The sequence below is a fragment of the Brachyhypopomus gauderio genome, chromosome 12, assembly GCF_052324685.1.
Source record: "Brachyhypopomus gauderio isolate BG-103 chromosome 12, BGAUD_0.2, whole genome shotgun sequence".
In the NCBI taxonomy this organism is placed as follows: Eukaryota; Metazoa; Chordata; class Actinopteri; order Gymnotiformes; family Hypopomidae; genus Brachyhypopomus; species Brachyhypopomus gauderio.
This window is the reverse complement of record NC_135222.1, coordinates 7,236,902-7,258,256: the sequence shown is the minus strand read 5'-3', so window position 1 is coordinate 7,258,256 and position 21,355 is coordinate 7,236,902. Positions and strand designations below refer to the sequence as shown.

Genomic DNA, 21,355 nt, shown 5'->3' with positions numbered 1-21,355 from the left:
TTGCACAACTGTATTCAGGTTTGTTTTGGGAGTCTGGTACACAACCAGGTCCAAGAATATTCTTAGTGTGAACACTCAGTATTCTTCAAGGCAAGATCAGCAAAGACCTTCCAATAAAGCACAGGATGGCTCGTTAGTCTTCAGTTACGTCTTGACTGTTCCACATACTGTAGCTTGGGAGATTTTTAAATCTTAATTTTACAAGTGTATATACCAGAGAACTATTACAAATGACATAAATATGCTCTTTGCTGACATTCACATCCAAACAGCCTGATTTATGTCTCATACTTTGATCAGGCTAAATAGTTTTGAGAGGTTATGTTTACAGTTGTTTTCTCAACAAAAATCGTTTTTCACCTTATGATGATCCATGTAATATCTTATGTGGTGTGACTTTAATTGGCTTTCTTTGGTTTAGGGTCAGCTCTAAGTACCATTGCAGAGTTTCAGATGGATTTAGGTCTGGACATGGACCTGGACTTTGACAGACATTCCACACGCATGTGTTCTTTCAGGGGCATCTGCCATGATTATGCCTGCGTTTCAAATCCTCTTTCTTTTACAAGACCCATTGCTTGACCTTAAGCAAGGTTTGGTTTTCCTTAAACAGGAAGTTATGGCAAATTATTGTCAGTAGTAACATAGATGTGTAAACCATTGATTTGTAGCTGGCATGGAATTATTGTCTTATGTATTCCCTGGTATGACTAACTTTGAATTGGATTATAAGAGGAGGAATACACTAAACTAGAATAAATTAATCTAAGCCCTTAAATTTACATATTAACAACTGAGAATAATATTAAGTTATCATTAAACTTGTAAATAGAAAACCACTACTGATAATATGAAATGTGTGCAATAAGCAAAGCAGCTGGAGAAAGTTGACTTGTTTTTGTCTTTTCTTGTGCCTGATTAAATGTAACTGACACTCTTGGTACTCAAGGGGACTCCTTTTATATTTATGAATTTTGGGTTCCAATATGTGTGTTTGAAGAGCACATATTTCATTTAAGATGAACCTAAACATGAACCATTTTGTGCACATGGCAGGAAGACATTTCTAAATAATGGGGCTACCATCAGGAGTCACGTGTTCATGGAAAACAGTATGTACAACTTTTTATATAGCGGTTTAGTGCTTGATTAAAATGATGAGTGTTAGAAATCATGACTGTTTTCCTATCCGTATAATGTAGGTATGTGTTTCACAGACATCCAGACATGACTGAAAATGCTATTCCAAGCACACTAAGGATGTCATAAAACACACAAAAGATTTCCAAATGTTTATGAATTCCTATAACTAAAATGAACCTTGTGTATAGAATGATAACCACAACTTAAAAGGATAATGAACATGTTTTCGAATGGTGGCTAACGTTTTAGAGACACTTTCGGTTTCCACTTCACCTCAATATAAGCAAGAGAAGTGAGCGGCTAAAACAGCATTGTGCATGACTCACAAAAGTGTCCAGAGTGGTAAGTCTAATTACCAACTTCACCATTATGTTTGCAGTGTAACCATGGCAGACATTCAAGGCTTTCATCAGCCTTTACAATCTGGAGGCATTTTAACTAAACTCTTTGACTCATTGGCAAAAGTCATAGTGTAGAGTAACATGGACTTGTGTCTGGATAGGGGACATATTCGCAATCATTATGTAATAAAATATTTTAATCAGTTCTAGGTATTTCTGTTTTATATGACAAAACCCTTCTTTGACATCTACTCTTACTGATGTTTTAGATGTACTATCAAAGATTTGGCCATTAGGCTGGGTGAGTTTACAAGCTTCACAAGCTGGTCACTGCCATGTTGCACTGCAGGAACAATTTTTTATATACTCCTCTACAAGACAGACATAGCGTTCACATTTCTAGCGTTTTTTGCCGTTATCCACTGTGATGAATCACATCTGATTGAGTACCTATAAGCAGTGGATTCAGACCCAGATGCAGCTATTCCTCAATGTCAGGTGTGTTTCATGCTTATTCTCTGAAACAATTCAGCAAAGTATGAATCTTACGTTCTTAGCTTTTTAAATTCAAACTTCAGTTGAGTTTAATTTTATTGTGGCACCTTTAGCGATTATTTAGAGACCGTAAGGGACAGACAACCTTGCTTTATCCCTAAAAGCAACCTTCTCTATCTTGCAAAGTAACAAAAGAATATGTCTGAGGTCAGTGTGATTCCAGTACATGAAAAAGACACTCCTCTAAAATGGTTTGCTTAGAGCAATGTGTCTGTTTTTGCAGACATATTATTTTTCAGGAAATAAAGGCTACAGACATGTTTAGTCTTTTTATGTTCACTGTAGCATTGCATTGTCTGACTGAAAAGCCAATGACATCCGTACCTTGCGTAATGACTGAATACAGTGGAAATAAACAAACCGAGACAGTGGTGGACAAGGACAGATGGTGTTTGTGTAGTAGAGATAACATGATATGTACACGTTAAATTGGTTTGCCGAGTGAACTGGCTTGGAGCGCAGTGAGCATGTTAGTGGATGGTGTTAGTGGATAGTGTATGGTGGTGAGGTAGTGCATGATTTAATCTTATTTTAAAGTCAGGACATAGCACAATTTCCGTAGGGCTTGCAGGTAAATGCAGAGGAGACTTATTACAAACAGAGTAGCAAGGAAATTTATTATTGTAAGGTATATTAATATTAATGAAATATTGGCAAACATTAAAATTTACTAATGTTTATTGGTGCTCTACTTTAAATCTACCTTTTAGCTGGAACAATAAGATCCGTGTTGTTTTATTTATAACACATCAGGTATCTGAACATCAATTGTTGGCAAAACTGTTTGCGCCATAAATGTGTCATTAACATTATTAGCCTACTGTAATGGGGCCTAATGAAACATTTAAAGTCAGCATTTACAAAAATCTCAAGAAAATGCTTTTTTTCATTTGTAAGTTTGGATAATGTAGATTAAGATATTTCACTCTATTTTTACAATGAGCAAAGACTTGGGTATTCAGCAGCAAACTCCATAAGTCTGATCAGTTACTGCACAGGCATTTGGCATCAAATACTTCACAGACATTGACTGATTTTAGAAACAAATATGCTGGTGAATTAATCTGTATTTATGAAATAATAAGACCCTGGACTACAGATGCTTGGAATGAGTTTAAACAGAATGTTTTAGACCCTGATTTTGACAGAGCTTTCTGGAATGCAGTGACAGAGAGAGAGTTTGGGATTTGTGACTCTTGCTTGAGGCCAGAGAGCAGAAGAGCCCAATGTCTGCTCCTGGCATGTTTATGGCTTCCCAAGAAGGCGCACACAAACTAGCTTGCCCTAGACTTACAATCTCCCATCAACTCACATGGGTGAAACAGAATAAAACACTGACAGACACGGTTGAATTAATTTGTTCAGTACAGTACATGGGACATCAACTCCTCCACACTATATGTAAAAACACACGATGCAAAAAAGGATATTGTAAGTTATTGGGTAGATAAATACGTTTATAAACAAACAAAGGAATGAATGAATGAGAAAATATAATGTTAAACCTTATACAGTTTATTAAACAGTTAATATTGAATATAATACATGAGATTTTTTGGCACCAATAAAGTCAATAAATAAATGAGTGTGTTTAGTCAGTGATGCTATCTAAATAAATAAATCATAACTTACTCTTTAATAAATATAAATAATCCTTTATACAGATGCATTGCATCAATGTTTATTGTAGTTGGTTAACAGGGTCCAACAGTGCCAAAGAGCAATGGCTGTATTTGGAAGGTTTAAAACGGCAAGATGAGGGGCATTTTCCTTTATATGATCAACTCCAACAGTTAATTTTCTTTCGATCAAAGTCAATTGTCAACATGGGAAATACTAGTCAGCCCACTGAATTTACTTAATGGGATGTATGTTAACAGACCGAGGCTATTAGGATTCTAGGACTTTCCGTGCCACAGTTACATTTTAACATGCTTACTTCATTACTACATGCTCATAATCGAACAGCATACATAGTATTTTGCATCTGAAAAGTTTTTTTGAATACACAGAGAGAGTTTTTAGTAGTCTGTAAATAACATTTAAGATGCATATTATGTTGTGAAAGTGTTTAGCACGTTGTCTTTAGAACATCAAGGTCTAGGTCAATGTGTTCCCTGGATTTTTATTGATCTTTTTACTTTAATTAATTGACTGGATTTAAGAGGTCACTCAACTGCTCTTAATTAAAGTTCTGAAGAAATCCTTTACTCTAAACTTGGTTCTGTGCCATTAAATGCCAACAAGCTGCCTAGCCAGCTAATGCAGAATCACATTCAGTATTCTTCAGCTATTTACGGCACAGACTGTGTAAAGCATCTGGGCAAATATTTGCTAGCTAATGTGCTTTTATGCGTTTGTACTCCTCTAAGACTGAAACATTTACTGAGGACTGAAACATTTGCATTTACTTCAAACCAGCACACAGCCCTAATAAAAAGCTTCTTGAGATGTATGATGTATTTTTGCTGGTATATTTACTATCTGCTTCAGCAGCCAGTATTCTTGGGATCTGTTAGAAAGGTGCTAAGTGGATAAGAATGGTCTGTTATAGGATTTACACAAATGGAATGGATTTGGTGAGGATAACTCAGGCTAACTCAGTGATAAACCCTGCTATTCTTTATATGCCATGTGGTCCTTCACTGGTTTGAAAATCAGGTTTGAAACTAAACCTTTCAATTCAATTCTATATTGAATTTTACATTCTTGTTTGCAGTACACATGCTTTTCCCACTACCCACTTATGTCAGGGGGTGAAATGAATGAGTTTGGGGCAAACATGTCTGTGTATAATAAGCTCGTTGCTGTGAAAGTTACCGCATTGAATTCTCCTCAATGACTCATCCTGTGTTTTACTTTCATTTTGGCAGAACTGGTCTGATATGTCCCAGCATGCCAGTGCTGTTACGTTGATCTGTCTGATGAGAACATGCAGACTTCAAGAGCGACTTGACTGAGTCATATGACTGACATGGTGACTTGCTTGGGACTAATAGCTCTAGGACTGTTTTAAACCCTGGAAACATTAAGCTGACCTTAGTCAGGTGAGATAGAGCATGGTGGTGGCTTTAAGTGATACTTTGATAATGTTTCATACATACAAACATACAAAAAAGATGACTGCATATATTGCATATGACACTATGGGATCGTGCAAGTTTATATTCTAAGCAATAGCATGTCTGTTGCTGTCCGTATCACAAGAACCCATTGGTCTTCCATATTAAAGAACAGTGCTGCTCTATGTATTTGCAGTGTGTCACTGTGGTCACACTGAGGCATGAACCCTTGCGCATATGTTTACCACATTGTGAGACACCAACATATGGATGAGTTGGTCAAGTCTTACTGAGGTATCCAGGCATTTTTGCAGACAGTATTTTCTATATCAGGATATTTCATATGTCTATATGACTTTCTATATGAACACACCCAATGTTGAAGATTTTAAAACCATTTAAAAAATGGTAAAGATTTTTTCTCTAACATCTTTAACATGTGCTGTGCAACATGGTTAAGTGGTTTTTACATGTAATCTACTTAAACATTTAAATATTATATATTATTTAAAGATGATTCTAAGAACTTAATCTGCTGTATATATGATGATCTGTTTTTGCTGTTCTGTTACAAATGTGCACTGTTCCTCAGGACGTTGGTTATACTCATGCCATAGACTGTTTATCCAGAGCTGTTGATGTTTGCCTCGTAGCATTTTTCTCATTAGCTTGTAGTTTGGGAAATGTGGTAACATATAAACTTGTGGGTGAATCTCCTTTACTCATAGGGAAGTATGTTGTTCGACTCATCAGAGCCCAGGTGATTGCTTAAGGGATTTACTGCAGATTTTTATAGGAAAAAATGCCACTTTTGCTAAATACTTCAACCCCAAAAGGCAAGATAAACAGCAGCAGCGTCTGGCAAGCACTGTGGTGTGTGTAGCCTATATATATGTATATATGTGCAGTGTATTGACTGATTGTCTGATTTTATTGTACAACAGCATCCACGAATGCGAGCAATCCTCTCCACACGGCGTTTGCATATTACATCATAGGCTACTTCATTTCCCACGCCACTTCAGTCACTAAAACATGGAATACCAGTTTTTCATGCAGTTCCATCATTAGCGTCATACACAGCCACACCTCAGCGCGGACACCTCGTGGACGGTGTGGTAACGGTTCAGGTTGTCGAGGAAGGAAACGTCCGGCTCGTACTCCGTGGGCCGGCAGCAGGGGCTGTGTCGCGCCCTCACCGTACTCTCTTGCGTGAGCAGACGTTTGCGCTTCATAAACGCCAGCGTCATGTCATAATTTCGCCGACTGGCTGTGCATTTACCGCTGCAGTATCGGAAAAGGATAATCTCGTCGCTGACATATCCCAGACCTAGTTGACTGACTGTCACTTCCACGTCGCGCAGTGAGCACGACTTGCCGCCGTTCTTGGCTCGTTTAGTCCTTTTGCCGGGTTTGGTATCCCTCCGCGCCTTCCGCTCCACCAGAGCACCGATGACTTGCTTCAGCTCTCCGTCGGTGAAGCTCTGGAATATGTGCATGACTGAGCATGGGAGGGAACGAGAGGGTCGTTAATGTCACATACGGAAAGCAAAGTCAACCATTCTTTTCTGTAGCCTTCCATGGTGGAGAATTCCTGAAGATATCATGTGTTGGTATGGAAACTATATATCGACTGCAGAAGTCGCAACCTGATAGTACTCATCTTAGTGGGTTACAGGACGACGACACAGGTCAGAGACCATTTTTCAGCGTTGTCAGAATCTTGAAAAGAAATGACCAATCAACTACTTAACTGACAAAGAATCTCATTAAGGTCATTTGAGGCATCTAAAGAGGGAACGCATAAGGAATTCTACATAACGCAATATTCTTTAAGTCTTAGTGGTGTGCTATGCAGCAGGACCCAAGGTCAAGAGGTCAAAGCACACTAAACACCCCTCTAACCCACTTCACTTATGTAACGCTCCGATCCCTCCTCACCTCAGTGGACACTTTTGTCAATTGGATTGTCAGGACTTTGACTCAGCTGAATGGTGCCCTGAGTTCGTGTATGTGCTTTCGTTAATCGCCTCAGTGCTGTAGATTAGATACAACTGGTGATCAGGAGCTGTGTTTTATGACTTTCTTTAAGTTTTCTGTTTCACTTTAGTCAGTTTCATATTATTTCAAGATCATGAATATTCGACTGAGGTAAGACCTTCACCTGTACATATTTCATATGCATATGTCATATGCAAACATGGCACAGAAAAAAATGCAGCCACAAACACACAAAATGTTCTACCATTAATATAAAACTGTATTTCTATTATTTTTTCATGTTCATTATAGATATTCACACTAATTCAGTTTATATAATGCATTCTTTATCACCTCTTGACTCCCAACATTAATTTATTGACCAGTAAGGTAATGTAAGGATATTCTAGGGAAAACGCCACTGAATATAATAGGATGCAAGGGTTTGCTTGCTAATGCAGGTCTTGAGTACCAAAGACAAACAAACAAACAAACACACAAACAAATGCTTGGGAACAAATACACCATCAAACCATAAAGACGGAAACATGGAGAGGCAGGATAATCTTACACTGAGAGATGACCGAACTGGGCCCGCCCACTGATCTGACCCTTCTGAGCTTCATGCCAGTCCCGGGGGAGGAGCTGTTTGAGGACATGGGTGACGCAGGTGATGGCGGTGATCCCAAGTGAAGAGAAGCTGGTGCTTTTGGGGGAAGCAGGATTCTAGAGAGCGGGACGAAGAGTGCGGCACCACAGAGCATCACGGCGATGGCGGCACACCTCCATAACTTCATCGTAAAGCGAGTAAGAGCATTGGCACTCTGCAAGAGAAGATAAAGACTTTGTGTCGTAACATGGCACACGTGTGACTCAGCACACGGTTACTCTACCACTGCATTCGCACATGCACACAAACAACTTTGTTGTGTTTGATTTGACCAGTACAGGTGTTTATACATGGAATTGTTGATTGGGTTCTGGCCACAGACTATTGATAATGTTTGCCACACAGTTAAATTATCATCTGACAGCCATCTGTGTTACGTTGAACATCTTCTCTGACTTCGGCAACATACAATTTGACTTCCTCCATATTTCTGCATTTCTGGGATACTTGGCAGGTTCTTGTCTACAGCACATGCAAGACAGATTTCCTTTAGACATGTTCATCCTGCAGCAATTTCATTTACAGATGTTATCACAAATTACTTTGCCGTCCGCAAACTTTTGACTTTGTCTTTTTGCCAATCTGGTTCTGGTTCTGAGTCATCTGAGGTTCACTGCACTGCGCTTTTCCATTTAAATGTTTCCAAAGGAAACATGTTCTTATGGTCTATAATGAATTTTTAAAGGTGACACTGGACATCTTACATACTTTCTCAATAAATGAAACGGGCATTTTAACTAAGTGAATGGACATCTTTCTGAATAGTGCTAATGTTTACAACTCCAAGAACCACCTACACAACTGTACATCGCTAACGTGGAAGCAATCTGAAAATGATTATCTCAGATATCTGCGAGGGCGTTACTGGATATGCTACTTTTTTGTTTCAACACAGTGACATATTGCTTTCTCTTGAATGCTCTACTGCAGGGTTATTTTATTACTTCATGAACACTTTATCTGTGTATCCTATTATTTAATTGTTCTCCTTCTGCCTTCGTTTGCCTGAAGCAGAGATAGTAACAATTCTGCGGACCAGGAAACGATATTCTGATGCTGGATGTCTTCTCCAGACATGGAGCATCTCAGAGTGATTTCCCAGACTGCATTAGTACACATTCATTTCAAGCGTAAAATGTTTGACAGTGACTAAGATGGTGTGCTAGCTGCATTTAGGAAAAACAAATTACTTTGAGATTATTTTGCTTTCCCTAAGAACAGTGACTTCCATTTGTACAATGTACAAATGAGTTTAAAACAGCTGCGGTTCTATACAAGCTGCTATAAACTGTGGTGAACTTTAACACCTGATGTAGCAGAGGGATTTTTTATGAATTCAGAATTGGACTGAATTTGGACTACTTGATCTTTAACACTGCCTCCAGTAACTCAAAGTGTCTTGTCAAAGCTTTAGGAATTGCACTTTGGAAATGTAATGTCTTAAAGGAAGTGTAACAACTGAAATGCACTTAATGTTATGTGCAGTGAATTAGTCATTAAAAAGCATGTGTGGGACAACCGTCCTACACCAGCACTTCATGGCAATTGTAAAATTAGTAGGTCTTGTTTAAACCTTCACATTTCCCTTGCGTGTTAGGTTTCCTCCCTTTTTGTTGTGAGCCGAAATCTTTTTCGAACTCATATTATAATGATATATGTGATTATGAAGCAACTGTAGTAAGATATCACATATAGACAAAAGTAGGCCCACAATTTCATATGGTTTTAGTACTCTTCAAGTGATACTCCTCAGTGATACTACAGATGTAAGCCTCCTATTGGGTGGATAGTCATCTCTTCTGTTCACTTTGTGGTGACAAGACTTCTCTAATTTCCTTTACTTAACCATTTCAGGGATCAGTACAGCAGTAATAGGAAATCAGAAATTTGACCAAACAATTTGTAACAGTAATTTTACCAATGCCAAGGTCAACACACATGGCATGACAGTATGTTTTTATTTCGTAATGGTGAGTAATTAAATATATATCCCAGCATGAGAGGGAGACTCTTAATCCAGTATAGAAACTGACTTGAAAACTCTGCATCCAATCTGCAGTGATATCAGCAAGAAGAGAATACAAACTAGCTTTAACCTTTCTACCCACACATATCCTATTTGAATTCCCACATAATCTCAAAATATTCACACTGTGCAGAATGAGCATTTCATGTCACTGCTGCAGGATCATTCATTTTACACTGGTAACACTGGTGTGTGTGTGTGTGTGTGTGTGTGTGTGTGTGTGTGTGTGTGTGTGTGTGTGTGTGTGTGTGTGTGTGTGTGTGTGTGTGTGTGTGTGTCTAAACACTACCTGACTAATTAGGGGATGCCTTTTCAGCTGCAGTGAAGTTTCTTTGTTTCTGTGATTTATGAAGTAGAGATTGTGAAACGTTCAGTCAGGATATTCTCTGCACATAAATTATGTCATTAAGTGCCTTGTTCCCTTATTAGAAAATATGCAATTGTTCACAGGATGTCTAAGGAAAGTGACACTCTGCCATCTAATCTATATATGAATTCCCGTCACAACAAAAACTGGACAAACACTCAGTCCTTATGTATTTCTGGAACATTCTAAACAAGGCAAAAATAAAACAAATTGTCTAGTTAAGTGGGTTCTTAAGTGTGAAACGCTGACGACAATAGTGCCTTAGAACCACCTTTCCTTCATGCAAGTTCGTCATGCAGGACAAACATTCAAGTTTGCCAAATGCACATTCTGTTAATTTTTTCTGTGCTACTGTGGTGTTCAAATCATGTCAGGCAACAGTAACATGTTGTATCAGTTTCTGTGCCATAGGGCATTCTGGCTGGAAGGTAGTGATGATCTTTGTGGTTCATTGCAAAGCACATGTGCACACATACACACACATACACACACCCCAAATACACAGGTTATCTGCTTCTCTTTCTTTCTCTTTCTGTTTTGGCCATTTATTGCAGGCTTATTTTCAGCATAAGAATGTCCCATAGTGCACAGAGCACTGTAGGTCCTTAGCAACAAATGCAGTATTGTAATCAGAATAGTAAGATGAGGCAGATACAGAATAGAGCTGGAATAGTAAGAATATGAAGGTGAGGCGTTAAAGTAGTTGGTGTTTTCTAAACTGGTACATCCCAGCAGATGCACGCCAAGTTCAGCGAGGAGCTTTTCAACCTCTCGTTTACCATATGACTTCATTTCTGGGAAGAATTTGTTATAAATGCCTAGCAGGCCTTCACAGTACTGTATGTGCTCTAAGAACAGACAGACAGTAAACAAACAACCTCTGATAGGAAAATCTGCCATTTTGGCTAATGATAAAATATCATGGCAATGACCCCACCTCTAAATCAGGACCTATAATTACTTCATATGTACCACTGTATTCTATTGAAAAATAAAAGAAGAAACTTCTGACATTGTCAGATGGCATAACCGTTAAGCTATGTCAGAGGTTGTCAAGCTTTTACCTTTCGCAAAAAAAAAATGGTTGCACACACAAGTCTTCTGGTGCTACTTCACCAGTAATCACAAATACTGTTCATCAAAGTGGACCAAACCATCACAATACATTTTCTGAGATCCAGAACTCAGAAAAAAAAAACACGCTGAAATGTTTTACTTGAGTGACAGCATAACCCTTTTACCTGGCAGCTGTCCAGAGTCAGCCTGCACCACGTAATCAGTTTAGAAGGTGACGAGCCGCCCGCTCACCCCCCCCTTCCTCTCCTGAAGTTGTCTCCTCAACGAGCTGCATATGGCATTTAATCCTCCGTTCCCATCCCCACCGAGAGTTGAGTAACAGCCATTGCTCAAGAAGGAAGATATTTGCAAAAACAATCCCCTTTAAAACCCCTTTAAATGCTGATTTGGGAATGGATAATCATTTCTTTACAGCTTTGACAAGCATGAGGAAGAAAGGGCTTGTCTTAAGGTAACGCTTATCAGGCTTCCTGGAGCTCAGTCACTCAACGGCTTCCTTATGAGCTTAGCTGTGACTAACGCCAACCATTCCGCCGCCTTCCAAACGGATAACATCCGACTTTATTATCTTTCACATAACATCCCAAGTTAATGTTAGAATTTACAGAATACAAAGAATTTTCTACATCCATTCACACAATGCCTTGTTATTGGTGTTCAGCCAGTGTCTGAACTGTGTTTACCAGAGTGCTGTTTCTCATGGTGGTCCGTGTTCAGTACTAATGGACTTCTGTATAAAAGTGACTTAAAATGTGCACACATTAGTCTGGTGACTGGACCCACGTGCCGATGCATTTACAGGCCTGTGATGAATGGTTCGTTTTCAGAACTTTGTTTGTTTTTGTGCCCGCGCAGCTGCTGTATTGCGTATTTAAGCTCAGGTTGTTGTCACTACATATCCTTTCGTCCATTCCATCGAGTTAACGGGAAAACCAGCCTAAATAACAATGTGTTGTTCATGACCGGCGGATATATTAAACATTCATAGGACACTGACAGACCCATTGTTATGTCATATCCTCTTATGTAATGAATTCAAAACCATTCTGCATGGATGTAAACTGTCAAGTCTAACAGCAAAGTGTTCAATCTGTTGGCACAAATAGTGTGTTAAAATCATGATTCATAATTACATTTTTTTTCCCTGGTACTGTGTCAATGTACCAGACATGAACAATGACAAATCTTACATGCCTACATGCTATCCCACAATTTAGACAACATTAATAGAGTATAAAATTTACAAGTAATTTACAGGTAATTTTATATTAACTACATATAACCCAACAGTCCAGATTGTGAAATTGAAGCATATATCTACCAACATATAGTAACCCTCACAACCACCTAAGCTGTATGAGAATTTCTTAAACATGTTGCTACTAGATAAAATAATGTCACACCCAACATATTATTTGCATGAACTCTACTCTCTCTTTTTAAAATAAGATATTTATATTATTTAATGCATATCCACAGTACTACAGATGTTCCTCATGCTGTCTTTGGTCAGGTGGACAGGTTTCAAAGGAAAGAATGTGAATGCTATCAATGATCTCAACCCTTAGATGTGCCCACAAACGGCTTTGTTCTGTTGGGAGGAATAGCTGCGAGCTAGGTCATACCGGCTGGATCACTTTTATCCATCGTTTCTCCTTAACTGAACAATGTCATCACTCTTCCTTCCTGTGAGAAGAGGCTGGCCATAAGCTGACGTTTCCTTTAGAGGTTTGTCCATGCTGACTGTTCCAGAGTGTAAACATAACTGGCAAATATTGTGTACCTTTACAGTCATAAACATCCATCAGTAGTTATTCAGTTATTCTAAAATAAGTATTAAATAATTAGGTATAAAAAGGCCATTGTTTATTAAACAATAATCTGCTTGCTATAAGCTGTACAGCCTGTAGCCTGAGTGGATATACAACAATGTTCTGAACAAATGCTGCCAGTTTAGCTTCATATTTTCTCACACGACGCCTTATGAATGACACCAAGGAAAACATCTGTTTGTTTGAATTGTAATTTTTATCATCTTAAAAGGCACGCTTCAAAATTAACAGAAGCATAGCCACTGTAAGTGTGCAAAATCATTACCTCTCCTCTACATTGCACGAGATACTTCCTAAATAACCCAGCTGGTTCAGCTGTGAATTTCACTGATCTTGTGTTCATTCCCTGACCAGAACCAGGGCCAATCCACCAAATGTATTAGATGATCTGACTGAAGACTGGACATCGTATGCCATTTTAGAGCAGAGTGGTGCATTTCACTTACACAGGACATAGAGACATGCTTGTAACGTTTTCAGTGGTTGTAGCTTTATGCTGCATGGCATGGCATGCCTGCATGCATGTGAATCACTGAAGTACAGGTACAGATTGGACAGGTACAGATACGACAGGTGATACATCATTAATTACTCAAATTCCCACAGATCCAATCATGTCATGACCTGTGTCAGTGCAGATACAGCAGTGAGAGTGAATTGCAAGTACACAGGTTCAGAACCTCTGATTTATCCATGCTCATATTAAGCTCAATTTGAAAGGACACACAGCCAGGTTCTTCTGACAGGTAAAGTACCACCTTAGATATATTCTTCCATGAAGTGTGACAGAAAAATGCTCTTTGCAGAAATTTCACATGGAGTTCACTTCTGTCTGCAAGTGACACCCTGGCACATGAACTTCACCTTGAATGAGTTAAGAGCACACATCCTTACCGTTCCCCCGGCTTCTCCAGACTTGGCAATGAGTCTATGCTTTCAGTCGACCTCTAGGCAAAAACGGCAGAGATCGATATTCCAGACAGGGAGTGTCGGCACGTCTCCCTGTTTCTCCCTCTCACTCCAGGTTGCATCCAGCCGTCTCCACAGCGGGACGGTTGAGAGCTAGCTGCCAAAAGTGCAGCGTTCTCTACCACTCAGAGGGTCATCAGTCATCCAGGGGCTTCGACTATGAAGAAAAAACTCCAAAGTACCCATTTTGATGCCAGGGAAGACTGTGCATCCAGGTGTTTGATTCAAAAGTGTCTTCCATAGGTTAACAAAAGATCTTTCAGTCAGATGGATGAATTTCAGAATGTGTGCATAAAAAAAAAGTTCAGAAGTAGTAGCAATATTTCATGCTTCAGAAGTCACTAAAATTGTGTAAATATGTGACAATTTTAAACACAAAAATGATTTTAAGAAGCTTTAGAACAGTCTTAAATATGTTACACATATAATTAGCTATTTCTCACCAGTCTGCCCGTGTCCCGAGGGTGATAGCAATGTGGCAAATGGCTTGCGAAAGTTGTTTATTCTGCAAAATTCCTCTGCAGTGATTCACTAAAGTGAGGAACAGCTGATAGCAGCAGACTTCTTCTCTCCAACTCATGCAAAACATGTAACATGTAAAATCCCGAGTGCGAGGAAATAACCTTCTTGTAAAGCTCAACGCGCTCCTTTCTCGGCATAATCGTCTTAAGGCACAGAACGAGCCCGAGCTCTGCAGCACTTCTTGAAAGAGTTCATTACAGTCATGTCTTCAGGTGCATGATCCCAGCTTTGCGAGTGATTACACAAGCAAGTGCAGAGACAGTGTGTCTTGTCTTCTAGAAGCAGAATGTTACCTTCTCCTGTGATTCTGTCTGCTCAGGGGATTAGCAGAGTTGCATCTGTCACTTGTCTCCCAGCACACTAAACACTATTGTGACAATCGCCTGCAGTCATTCCTGTCCCCAGCCACCAGACCGGGGTCCTGTGCAGCAAACAGACTGTTCTGCAGAAATGAGATGCATCTCCTTCTGGCTTAATGCTGAAGCCCTGAAGCAGAGAGGCGGTTGAGGAAGAGAGATAGGGAGGAAGGGGGTGGGGGTAGGGGGGTTTACTACTGCACTTCACTCTTACTAACCCCCCCCAATGAACCACACTTTTGAGCCCAGTAGATGAGGAAAGGTTAATTTTAGTATGCTCCCTAAATCTATAGTAAACTAGTAAATTAATTATAGTAATTCTCTGTATTTGTAAAGTATTTGGATTGTCCTACTGCGTCTTTATAGTGCCTATAATTATCCTGTCCTTTAATTTAATATTCACATTAACAACAATTAATATTTTAATTAATTTTAATAAAAAAAATTTTATGATGCAGAATTTTTCTCATTACAGTAAATTACAATAAAACAGTGAAATCTAAGGAGAAGCCAAAGTAAATTGAGTTGGTGTTTTTAGTTGTGCTTAAAATTAAAAGTTCCCTTGCTTGGTGATGAGAATAAAACATGATATTAATTCTATGTCACGGTTCCCATCTCTCTATCGTGTCCCTCACACCTCAGATCTCCCGAGTACTGCCACCTGTAGACCGCTGCTGCCCCGTCTGCCCCACCCGCATATATTCAAGCCAGTGCATGTTAGTGTCCTACAGCATTAACACTGCTTGCCCGTGAGTCACCTTGTTTCTTGATTTGTGTCCTATCATGCTGAGCTTTCTTCTTTCTTTTGTTTCTGAGTGTTCATTCACTTAGCAGTTTTAGTCAGAATACAGCGCTCAAAAAATAAACAGATTGAAGCTTTATTCTTATGTTTAGCCTTATACATTTTCACTTTCACAGATGTCACTTAAATGTGATTCTTTCTTGGTTAGCCAAAGAATCATTATTCTTTGGCCAAACAAGTAAAGACCTTTGTCATCCATCTAATTTCCACAGATAACCAACATATTTGTTTGGTTTCCATAAGGATTTGTGGATCAACAGGGAAGAGTTTTTTTCATCATAATGTCATTGAAAGTACATTTTCAACTGATTATGTCATAATTGTCATAATTGTGTCATAATTGTCAGCTTCACATTAAATAACCTGTACATATGTTTGGTCTTCATAAAACTCGGCATAGAGGAATAATACTGCCTGCTTTTATAAGATTAAAAAGTTAGCTAAACTCTTCAAATCACTCGTGGAAGAAAAACAGCATTTGTTTTTCAAACTTTGACTTTGGCTCCTTTTTAAGAGTGTGCTAAGAAGAATCTAACTTCGCCTCACTAGAGTGCTATGAAAGTTTCTGTGTGGTCTGCTAGTGGAACCCAAATGTAAACCCCTGCGGCATGATGTCTGTCCTGGCACAGTGTCTTCTGCTAACGGCTTTACGCACCTCTTGCTAATGAGACATCGCGGTGACAGACTAAAGCACCAGTCCAGACGTTCACTCTCAGGCAAGAGGCAGTGAAGAGATGTAAATGAAGCATGCGGAGTTCTGCTCTTTAGCTTTTCAAGTCACTCGATACCCTTTTCAGTTTATACATTCATTATTATGGTCAAGAGACTGTATGAGCACAGACTGTTCTGTATGGAAAATCTGATTGGTTTCTCGCCAAAGAGTGAAGATCAGGTGAGGGGTTGTGAATCAACCTTGCCCTCAAATCACGGTGAACATAAACAGCCATGAGAAGGGTGTGCAGCTGGGCATGGCTGGAAAATGAAGGCCTTACATCTGTGGGCCATGTTTCCAGTCACTTGTGTTGGGTCTAGTGCTAAGACAGTGACCCTGGCATGGATGAATAATGCTGGAGAAATTAACTAAAGGAACAAAACATACAAGAGGGTGAAGTGGTTCTTCAGCACATATCCCAACAGCGTCCCAAAATTCAAGATGGAAAAAGCAAAACTTTCCAGTTAGTGGAAACCAAAACCTTGAATGACAAATCACAAATTAAATATTCCACAGCATGTATAAAATTTTAATCATTTGTCCTTTTGTCCATCTTCAATCTCCCTAAGTTCACACGTGTCACTCCACTGCTGTGTCCTTTTCAATGGCTTCCAGTAGCTGCACGTATCGGATTTAAAAACTTGATGCTTACCTACAAAGCCAAAAATGGAGCAGCCCCTCCTTACATGGTGACCATGGTCAAAGCCCAATTCGGAACCTCGAGCACTCCGAATCTCAGGTAGGGCTCGTCTTGAAATGCCATGTTTAAAGTCACGCGGAAGACAAACCTCAAGACTGTTCTCTGTCCTGACTCTGAGGTAATGGAACGATGTTCCACTGGCTGTTGGGACTGCGGAGTTTCTTGTGGTCTTCAAACGTAGACCGAACACTCATTTAAGTACTTGTTGAGTACTTAAATGACCACTAACACCACAGACAGCACTTGTAGTCCTTGTACACATTGTATGATATAGTACCTATATCATACATACCTATATCATGCATTGCTCATAGGCATTGGTTTTTATTTCCTGTAGTTCCTGTAGATATTGATCATATGTTTATTGACAATTCTAGGTATTGGCATTTATTCCCATAGCTTAGTAGTATCAAGGGTTCGAGGGCATCTTGAATTCTAACTTGTCTACTGACTAGTCTAAGATGCTGTGAATGATGGCAAAGCACTTTGTAATTTGCTCTGGATAAGAATGTCTGCCCTAAACATAATGGAAATGTAAAACAAGCACTAATAATAAAGGAAAAACAACTACTTAACAAGAGCAAGTCAGGCTTCAGACAGCACTGTGCAGTCACTTGAAAGCCGAGGGTCCTTTACAAATGTTCAATAATGAACTGCACCAAAGTGCTATCAAATGTAATGGTTCCTTCTTCAATTTTTGAATCAAATTTTGATTTGATCTTTGCATGACAAATTATCTTATAAACCTTTACAAACTTACAAACTTTTGTGTTATCCGTTATGCTAATCTGAAGATTCCTTAAGTATCGAGGAATGTTTCATGCAGCACTGTATTAAACCCATGGTCTTGCCTTCACCCTCATATTTTTTACTAGATTTTTTTGGTCAGTGTTGTTTTTCTTTATGAAAAACAAGTTTACTGCCAGGTGAGTAATTGCATTTGAATATTTTTTTAGTTTAAAGATATGTCCTCTAACATTGATTTACATTATAGTCCATGCAGTTTATCTACTGAATGCACTGTAATTTTCTCTCGAAATGACAGAACCTGCCTCCGTGAAATATAAGGTACATTTTATCACATTGAACAACTGAAGAAAAGAATAAAAGAAAGAAAAGAACACAGCTGGAGGGGATTATAGAAATCATTAGAGAATATTCCCCTCTCTTCTATTAAAGAAAACAGGTAATACATGGTCATACAGTATAATCCTTGAGCATAAATCTGTCAGAAGGCAGTCGTCACAGAAGCCAAATTAGCTTTAGAAATGCTTCTCAAAATCATACATCTGCTCAGACTATATTAATCTTTAGGAAACCTCTTTAGGACAGAAAATGTTGAAATTATGTAAATACTGTGGATGGTGAAGATAAACTGAAATTGAACATCTGCTACAATTAGGAACAATTTTTACCACATTCACTCTGTTGATAGTTGACAAATATGCAGTGATTTATGTTTTGTTGCAACATTCATAGTAGCCTAATGTTTACTTATGCAACGAGTCTCATTTTGGCATCTTCAAAGCAAGAACCTTTAAAAGATGCCAGATTCACAGCCAATGATTATATTAGGACTATAAGTGAAAAGCAGTTCTGGGAATGCTATCCAAGACTTTCCCTGCTGAATTTCCTCACAGTAAGCAAAACGTAATATTACTTTGGATGTATTTTCAATCTTGTATCTTTTCTTTAACATGTTTGATTTAAACCAAATTGTCTGGCATTAAACTCTCTTCTCTTAAAAGGCTCTCATACTGACTGAGGACACAGAGAAAGACCTAAAGTGCAGGAGACCTAAAGTCGTCTCCTCAGAGGACAGATGAGGAGCTGCAGGTCTGAGAGGGGAGACTTTGCATAATGAGTTTTACATATCTACAAAACACCATCTTGTCTACAAAGAGAAGGCTTTCAAAACCACATTATCAAACACGCAGGCCCTATGTTTTTGCTGACTTTGTCATCTGGTGTACTTGTTGTGTGTGTGATGGTATGGATGTGTGTATGACTCATTAGTGTGTATGTGTAAGCAGACAAATGTGAGAACTTTGGCTTGAGTGTATAGGATTCCATAGACTCAGCACCGTGTAAATTATTCAGTGGGAGGACTGGGATTTTCTCAGTTGGGATGTGAATTAATTCAAGCCTTGATGAAAGGCTTTATTTAAGCTTTTGACCTTATTATATGTGAGCTATAAGTGAGATTTAACAGTGTGTTCAGAGTTCAGTTTAATAATAAAAATATATATTTTTAACATCCTTTGACTAGCTACATTCAGGCCATCAATGCAGCATTTTAGTAGAGGGCATGCTAATCTAAATGACAATAAAACATGCCATGTAATCCAACAAAAATTTGGCGTTGTAATATATAAATAAGACGTCTTAGAAAAAATCACAGACACCCAACAGCTGAACACCTAACAGCTGTCTTGAAGGCAGACAACCGATATCAAAGATATTCATAGAATCCGATCATCCACTGCATTGCAGATGGCAACCAAAAAACTAATGGTACATCCACCACAGACTCTCTGTGACACAGTGGCTTATGAGAAGAGCAGTCGGTTTTACACTTGCCCTCTGCACGTTTTACTGCCCCACAATTAGCAACAGTGAAAACTGCAGAGGCGGTCTTCTGACAAAGAAGAAGGATGTCTGTGTCAAGTCGTAGTGACACATGACCTGGGTCGATGCTAACTTCGTTTAGGCTTCCACAGAGATGTAGGGTTTCCCTAGATTAAAAGGTTTGTTTTATCAGGCTGAGGTTGCCATTCTTCAACCATTTCTGGCCAATAAGAATGCAAGGGATGCCAAGAACAGACAGCAGGCTTTACATTATATACACACGGACCCATCTGTTAATCAAGCCTGGTAGGAATTCTGGCTAGTAGACTAATAACACATTAGCATGACTTATTTTACTAATGACACCAGTGATTATGATGAAAGTGACTTGCTCCGTGGCTACTACTAGGACTTTGTGCAAGAAAATCACGCTAGAGGTAATCAATAGCAACTGGAAGGTCGGGAGAAAGGCCAAATCAGCCTCTTTAATCCTGCACACTCGTTAGAATGGGAGAAGACAGGAGTCAAACTACGCGGTTGCTGTATTATATGAATGTCAGCTGGTTAAACTGATGCCAACACGTTGGCCTCTCTCTTTTTTGCAAGACAGGAATGGGCTGAATTTAGATACCGCAAGGAAAATGTATCACAATCTTGGTGCAGTTGGACATGACTGAACAATGAAGAACAGGCTAATATCAAATTTTAACCATAAACTCAATCACATATAAATTCCAGTGCCTTAGAACAAGCTCTCAACATTTCAGATAACTGTTCATCGCGTTTCATGTGCACTTCAAGATGGAATACTTGTAAATGAATGAATGCTCATCAAGGAAGTCAGAGTTTAGACTGAAAAGGGCCATTTAGAGCCATCCTGAATACTGCTAAATACAGCTCTTAAAGGCCTGATGAGATTCTCAGATGTGTTCCAGATATATTCTAGATTTCATGGTCCAGATCACTTAACACTACCTATTTACTAGAATGTAACTTTAAGGCCAATTTATATCATTTTGATTTCTAGATTTGCCAAAGTAAAAGCCACTCTCCCTTTTCAACTGGTGAAACAACATAAACTAGCTAGCAGCTGTTTCATGCGTATGTTTAGTTTTAAATGTTTCACTGTAAAATATGTGGTAACTGTCTGCAAATATGGTGTAGTAAATGCGATGCAGTGCAGTAAAAAAGAGAACACATTAGAAACGCCGCTGTCCTGCTGATATTAGAGTCCAGGCTCTGCAGGAAACCACACACAAACGTAAGATCTGAAGAGAGCTCTTCCAGGACTGTGGAGCATTCCAAACTGTGATTTTGCCCATGAGCCACTTAACACAGCAGACCACCCTGATGTGAACTAGCTCATTGTGTTAATAAAAAAAGAAAAAAAACTATATATAAATAATCTCATTTATTTTCATGCTAGTCTATATAAAAATAATATAGATAGCTATATATAAATATATAGCTATGCCTAAATAAATACAAATAGAGATATCAATAAGTGAAATTGGACAAACTCACAAAATGTGAACAATGACAGTGGACAAACTCACAAAATATAGACTTGCGACAATCAAAGATTGGTGTGCACCTCAGATTCAAAGGTCGGCACAAATAATTAAATGTGAAAAATGTTTTCGTTAACAAATTGATGATTTTTTATGCATCTT

General features: G+C 38.8%; 1 protein-coding gene across 2 annotated transcripts; it reads right to left on the bottom strand.

Annotated features, from left to right (window-relative positions):
* Nucleotides 1–3,576: 3,576 nt before the first annotated feature.
* Nucleotides 3,577–15,024, bottom strand: nrtn (neurturin). 2 transcript variants are annotated; one of them, XM_077024781.1, is made up of 3 exons: nucleotides 13,948–15,024; nucleotides 7,653–7,905; nucleotides 3,577–6,602 (listed from the first exon to the last, which is right to left on the bottom strand). In XM_077024781.1, exons 2-3 carry the CDS (start codon nucleotides 7,876–7,878, stop codon nucleotides 6,175–6,177), a joined length of 654 nt encoding a protein of 217 aa, XP_076880896.1. In that variant the 5' UTR covers nucleotides 7,879–7,905; nucleotides 13,948–15,024; the 3' UTR covers nucleotides 3,577–6,174. The 2 variants fall into 2 exon arrangements, with proteins under 2 accessions (XP_076880896.1, XP_076880897.1); XM_077024782.1 differs by lacking the exon at nucleotides 13,948–15,024 and having other exon boundaries at nucleotides 7,653–8,126.
* Between the last annotated feature and the right edge of the window lie 6,331 nt (nucleotides 15,025–21,355).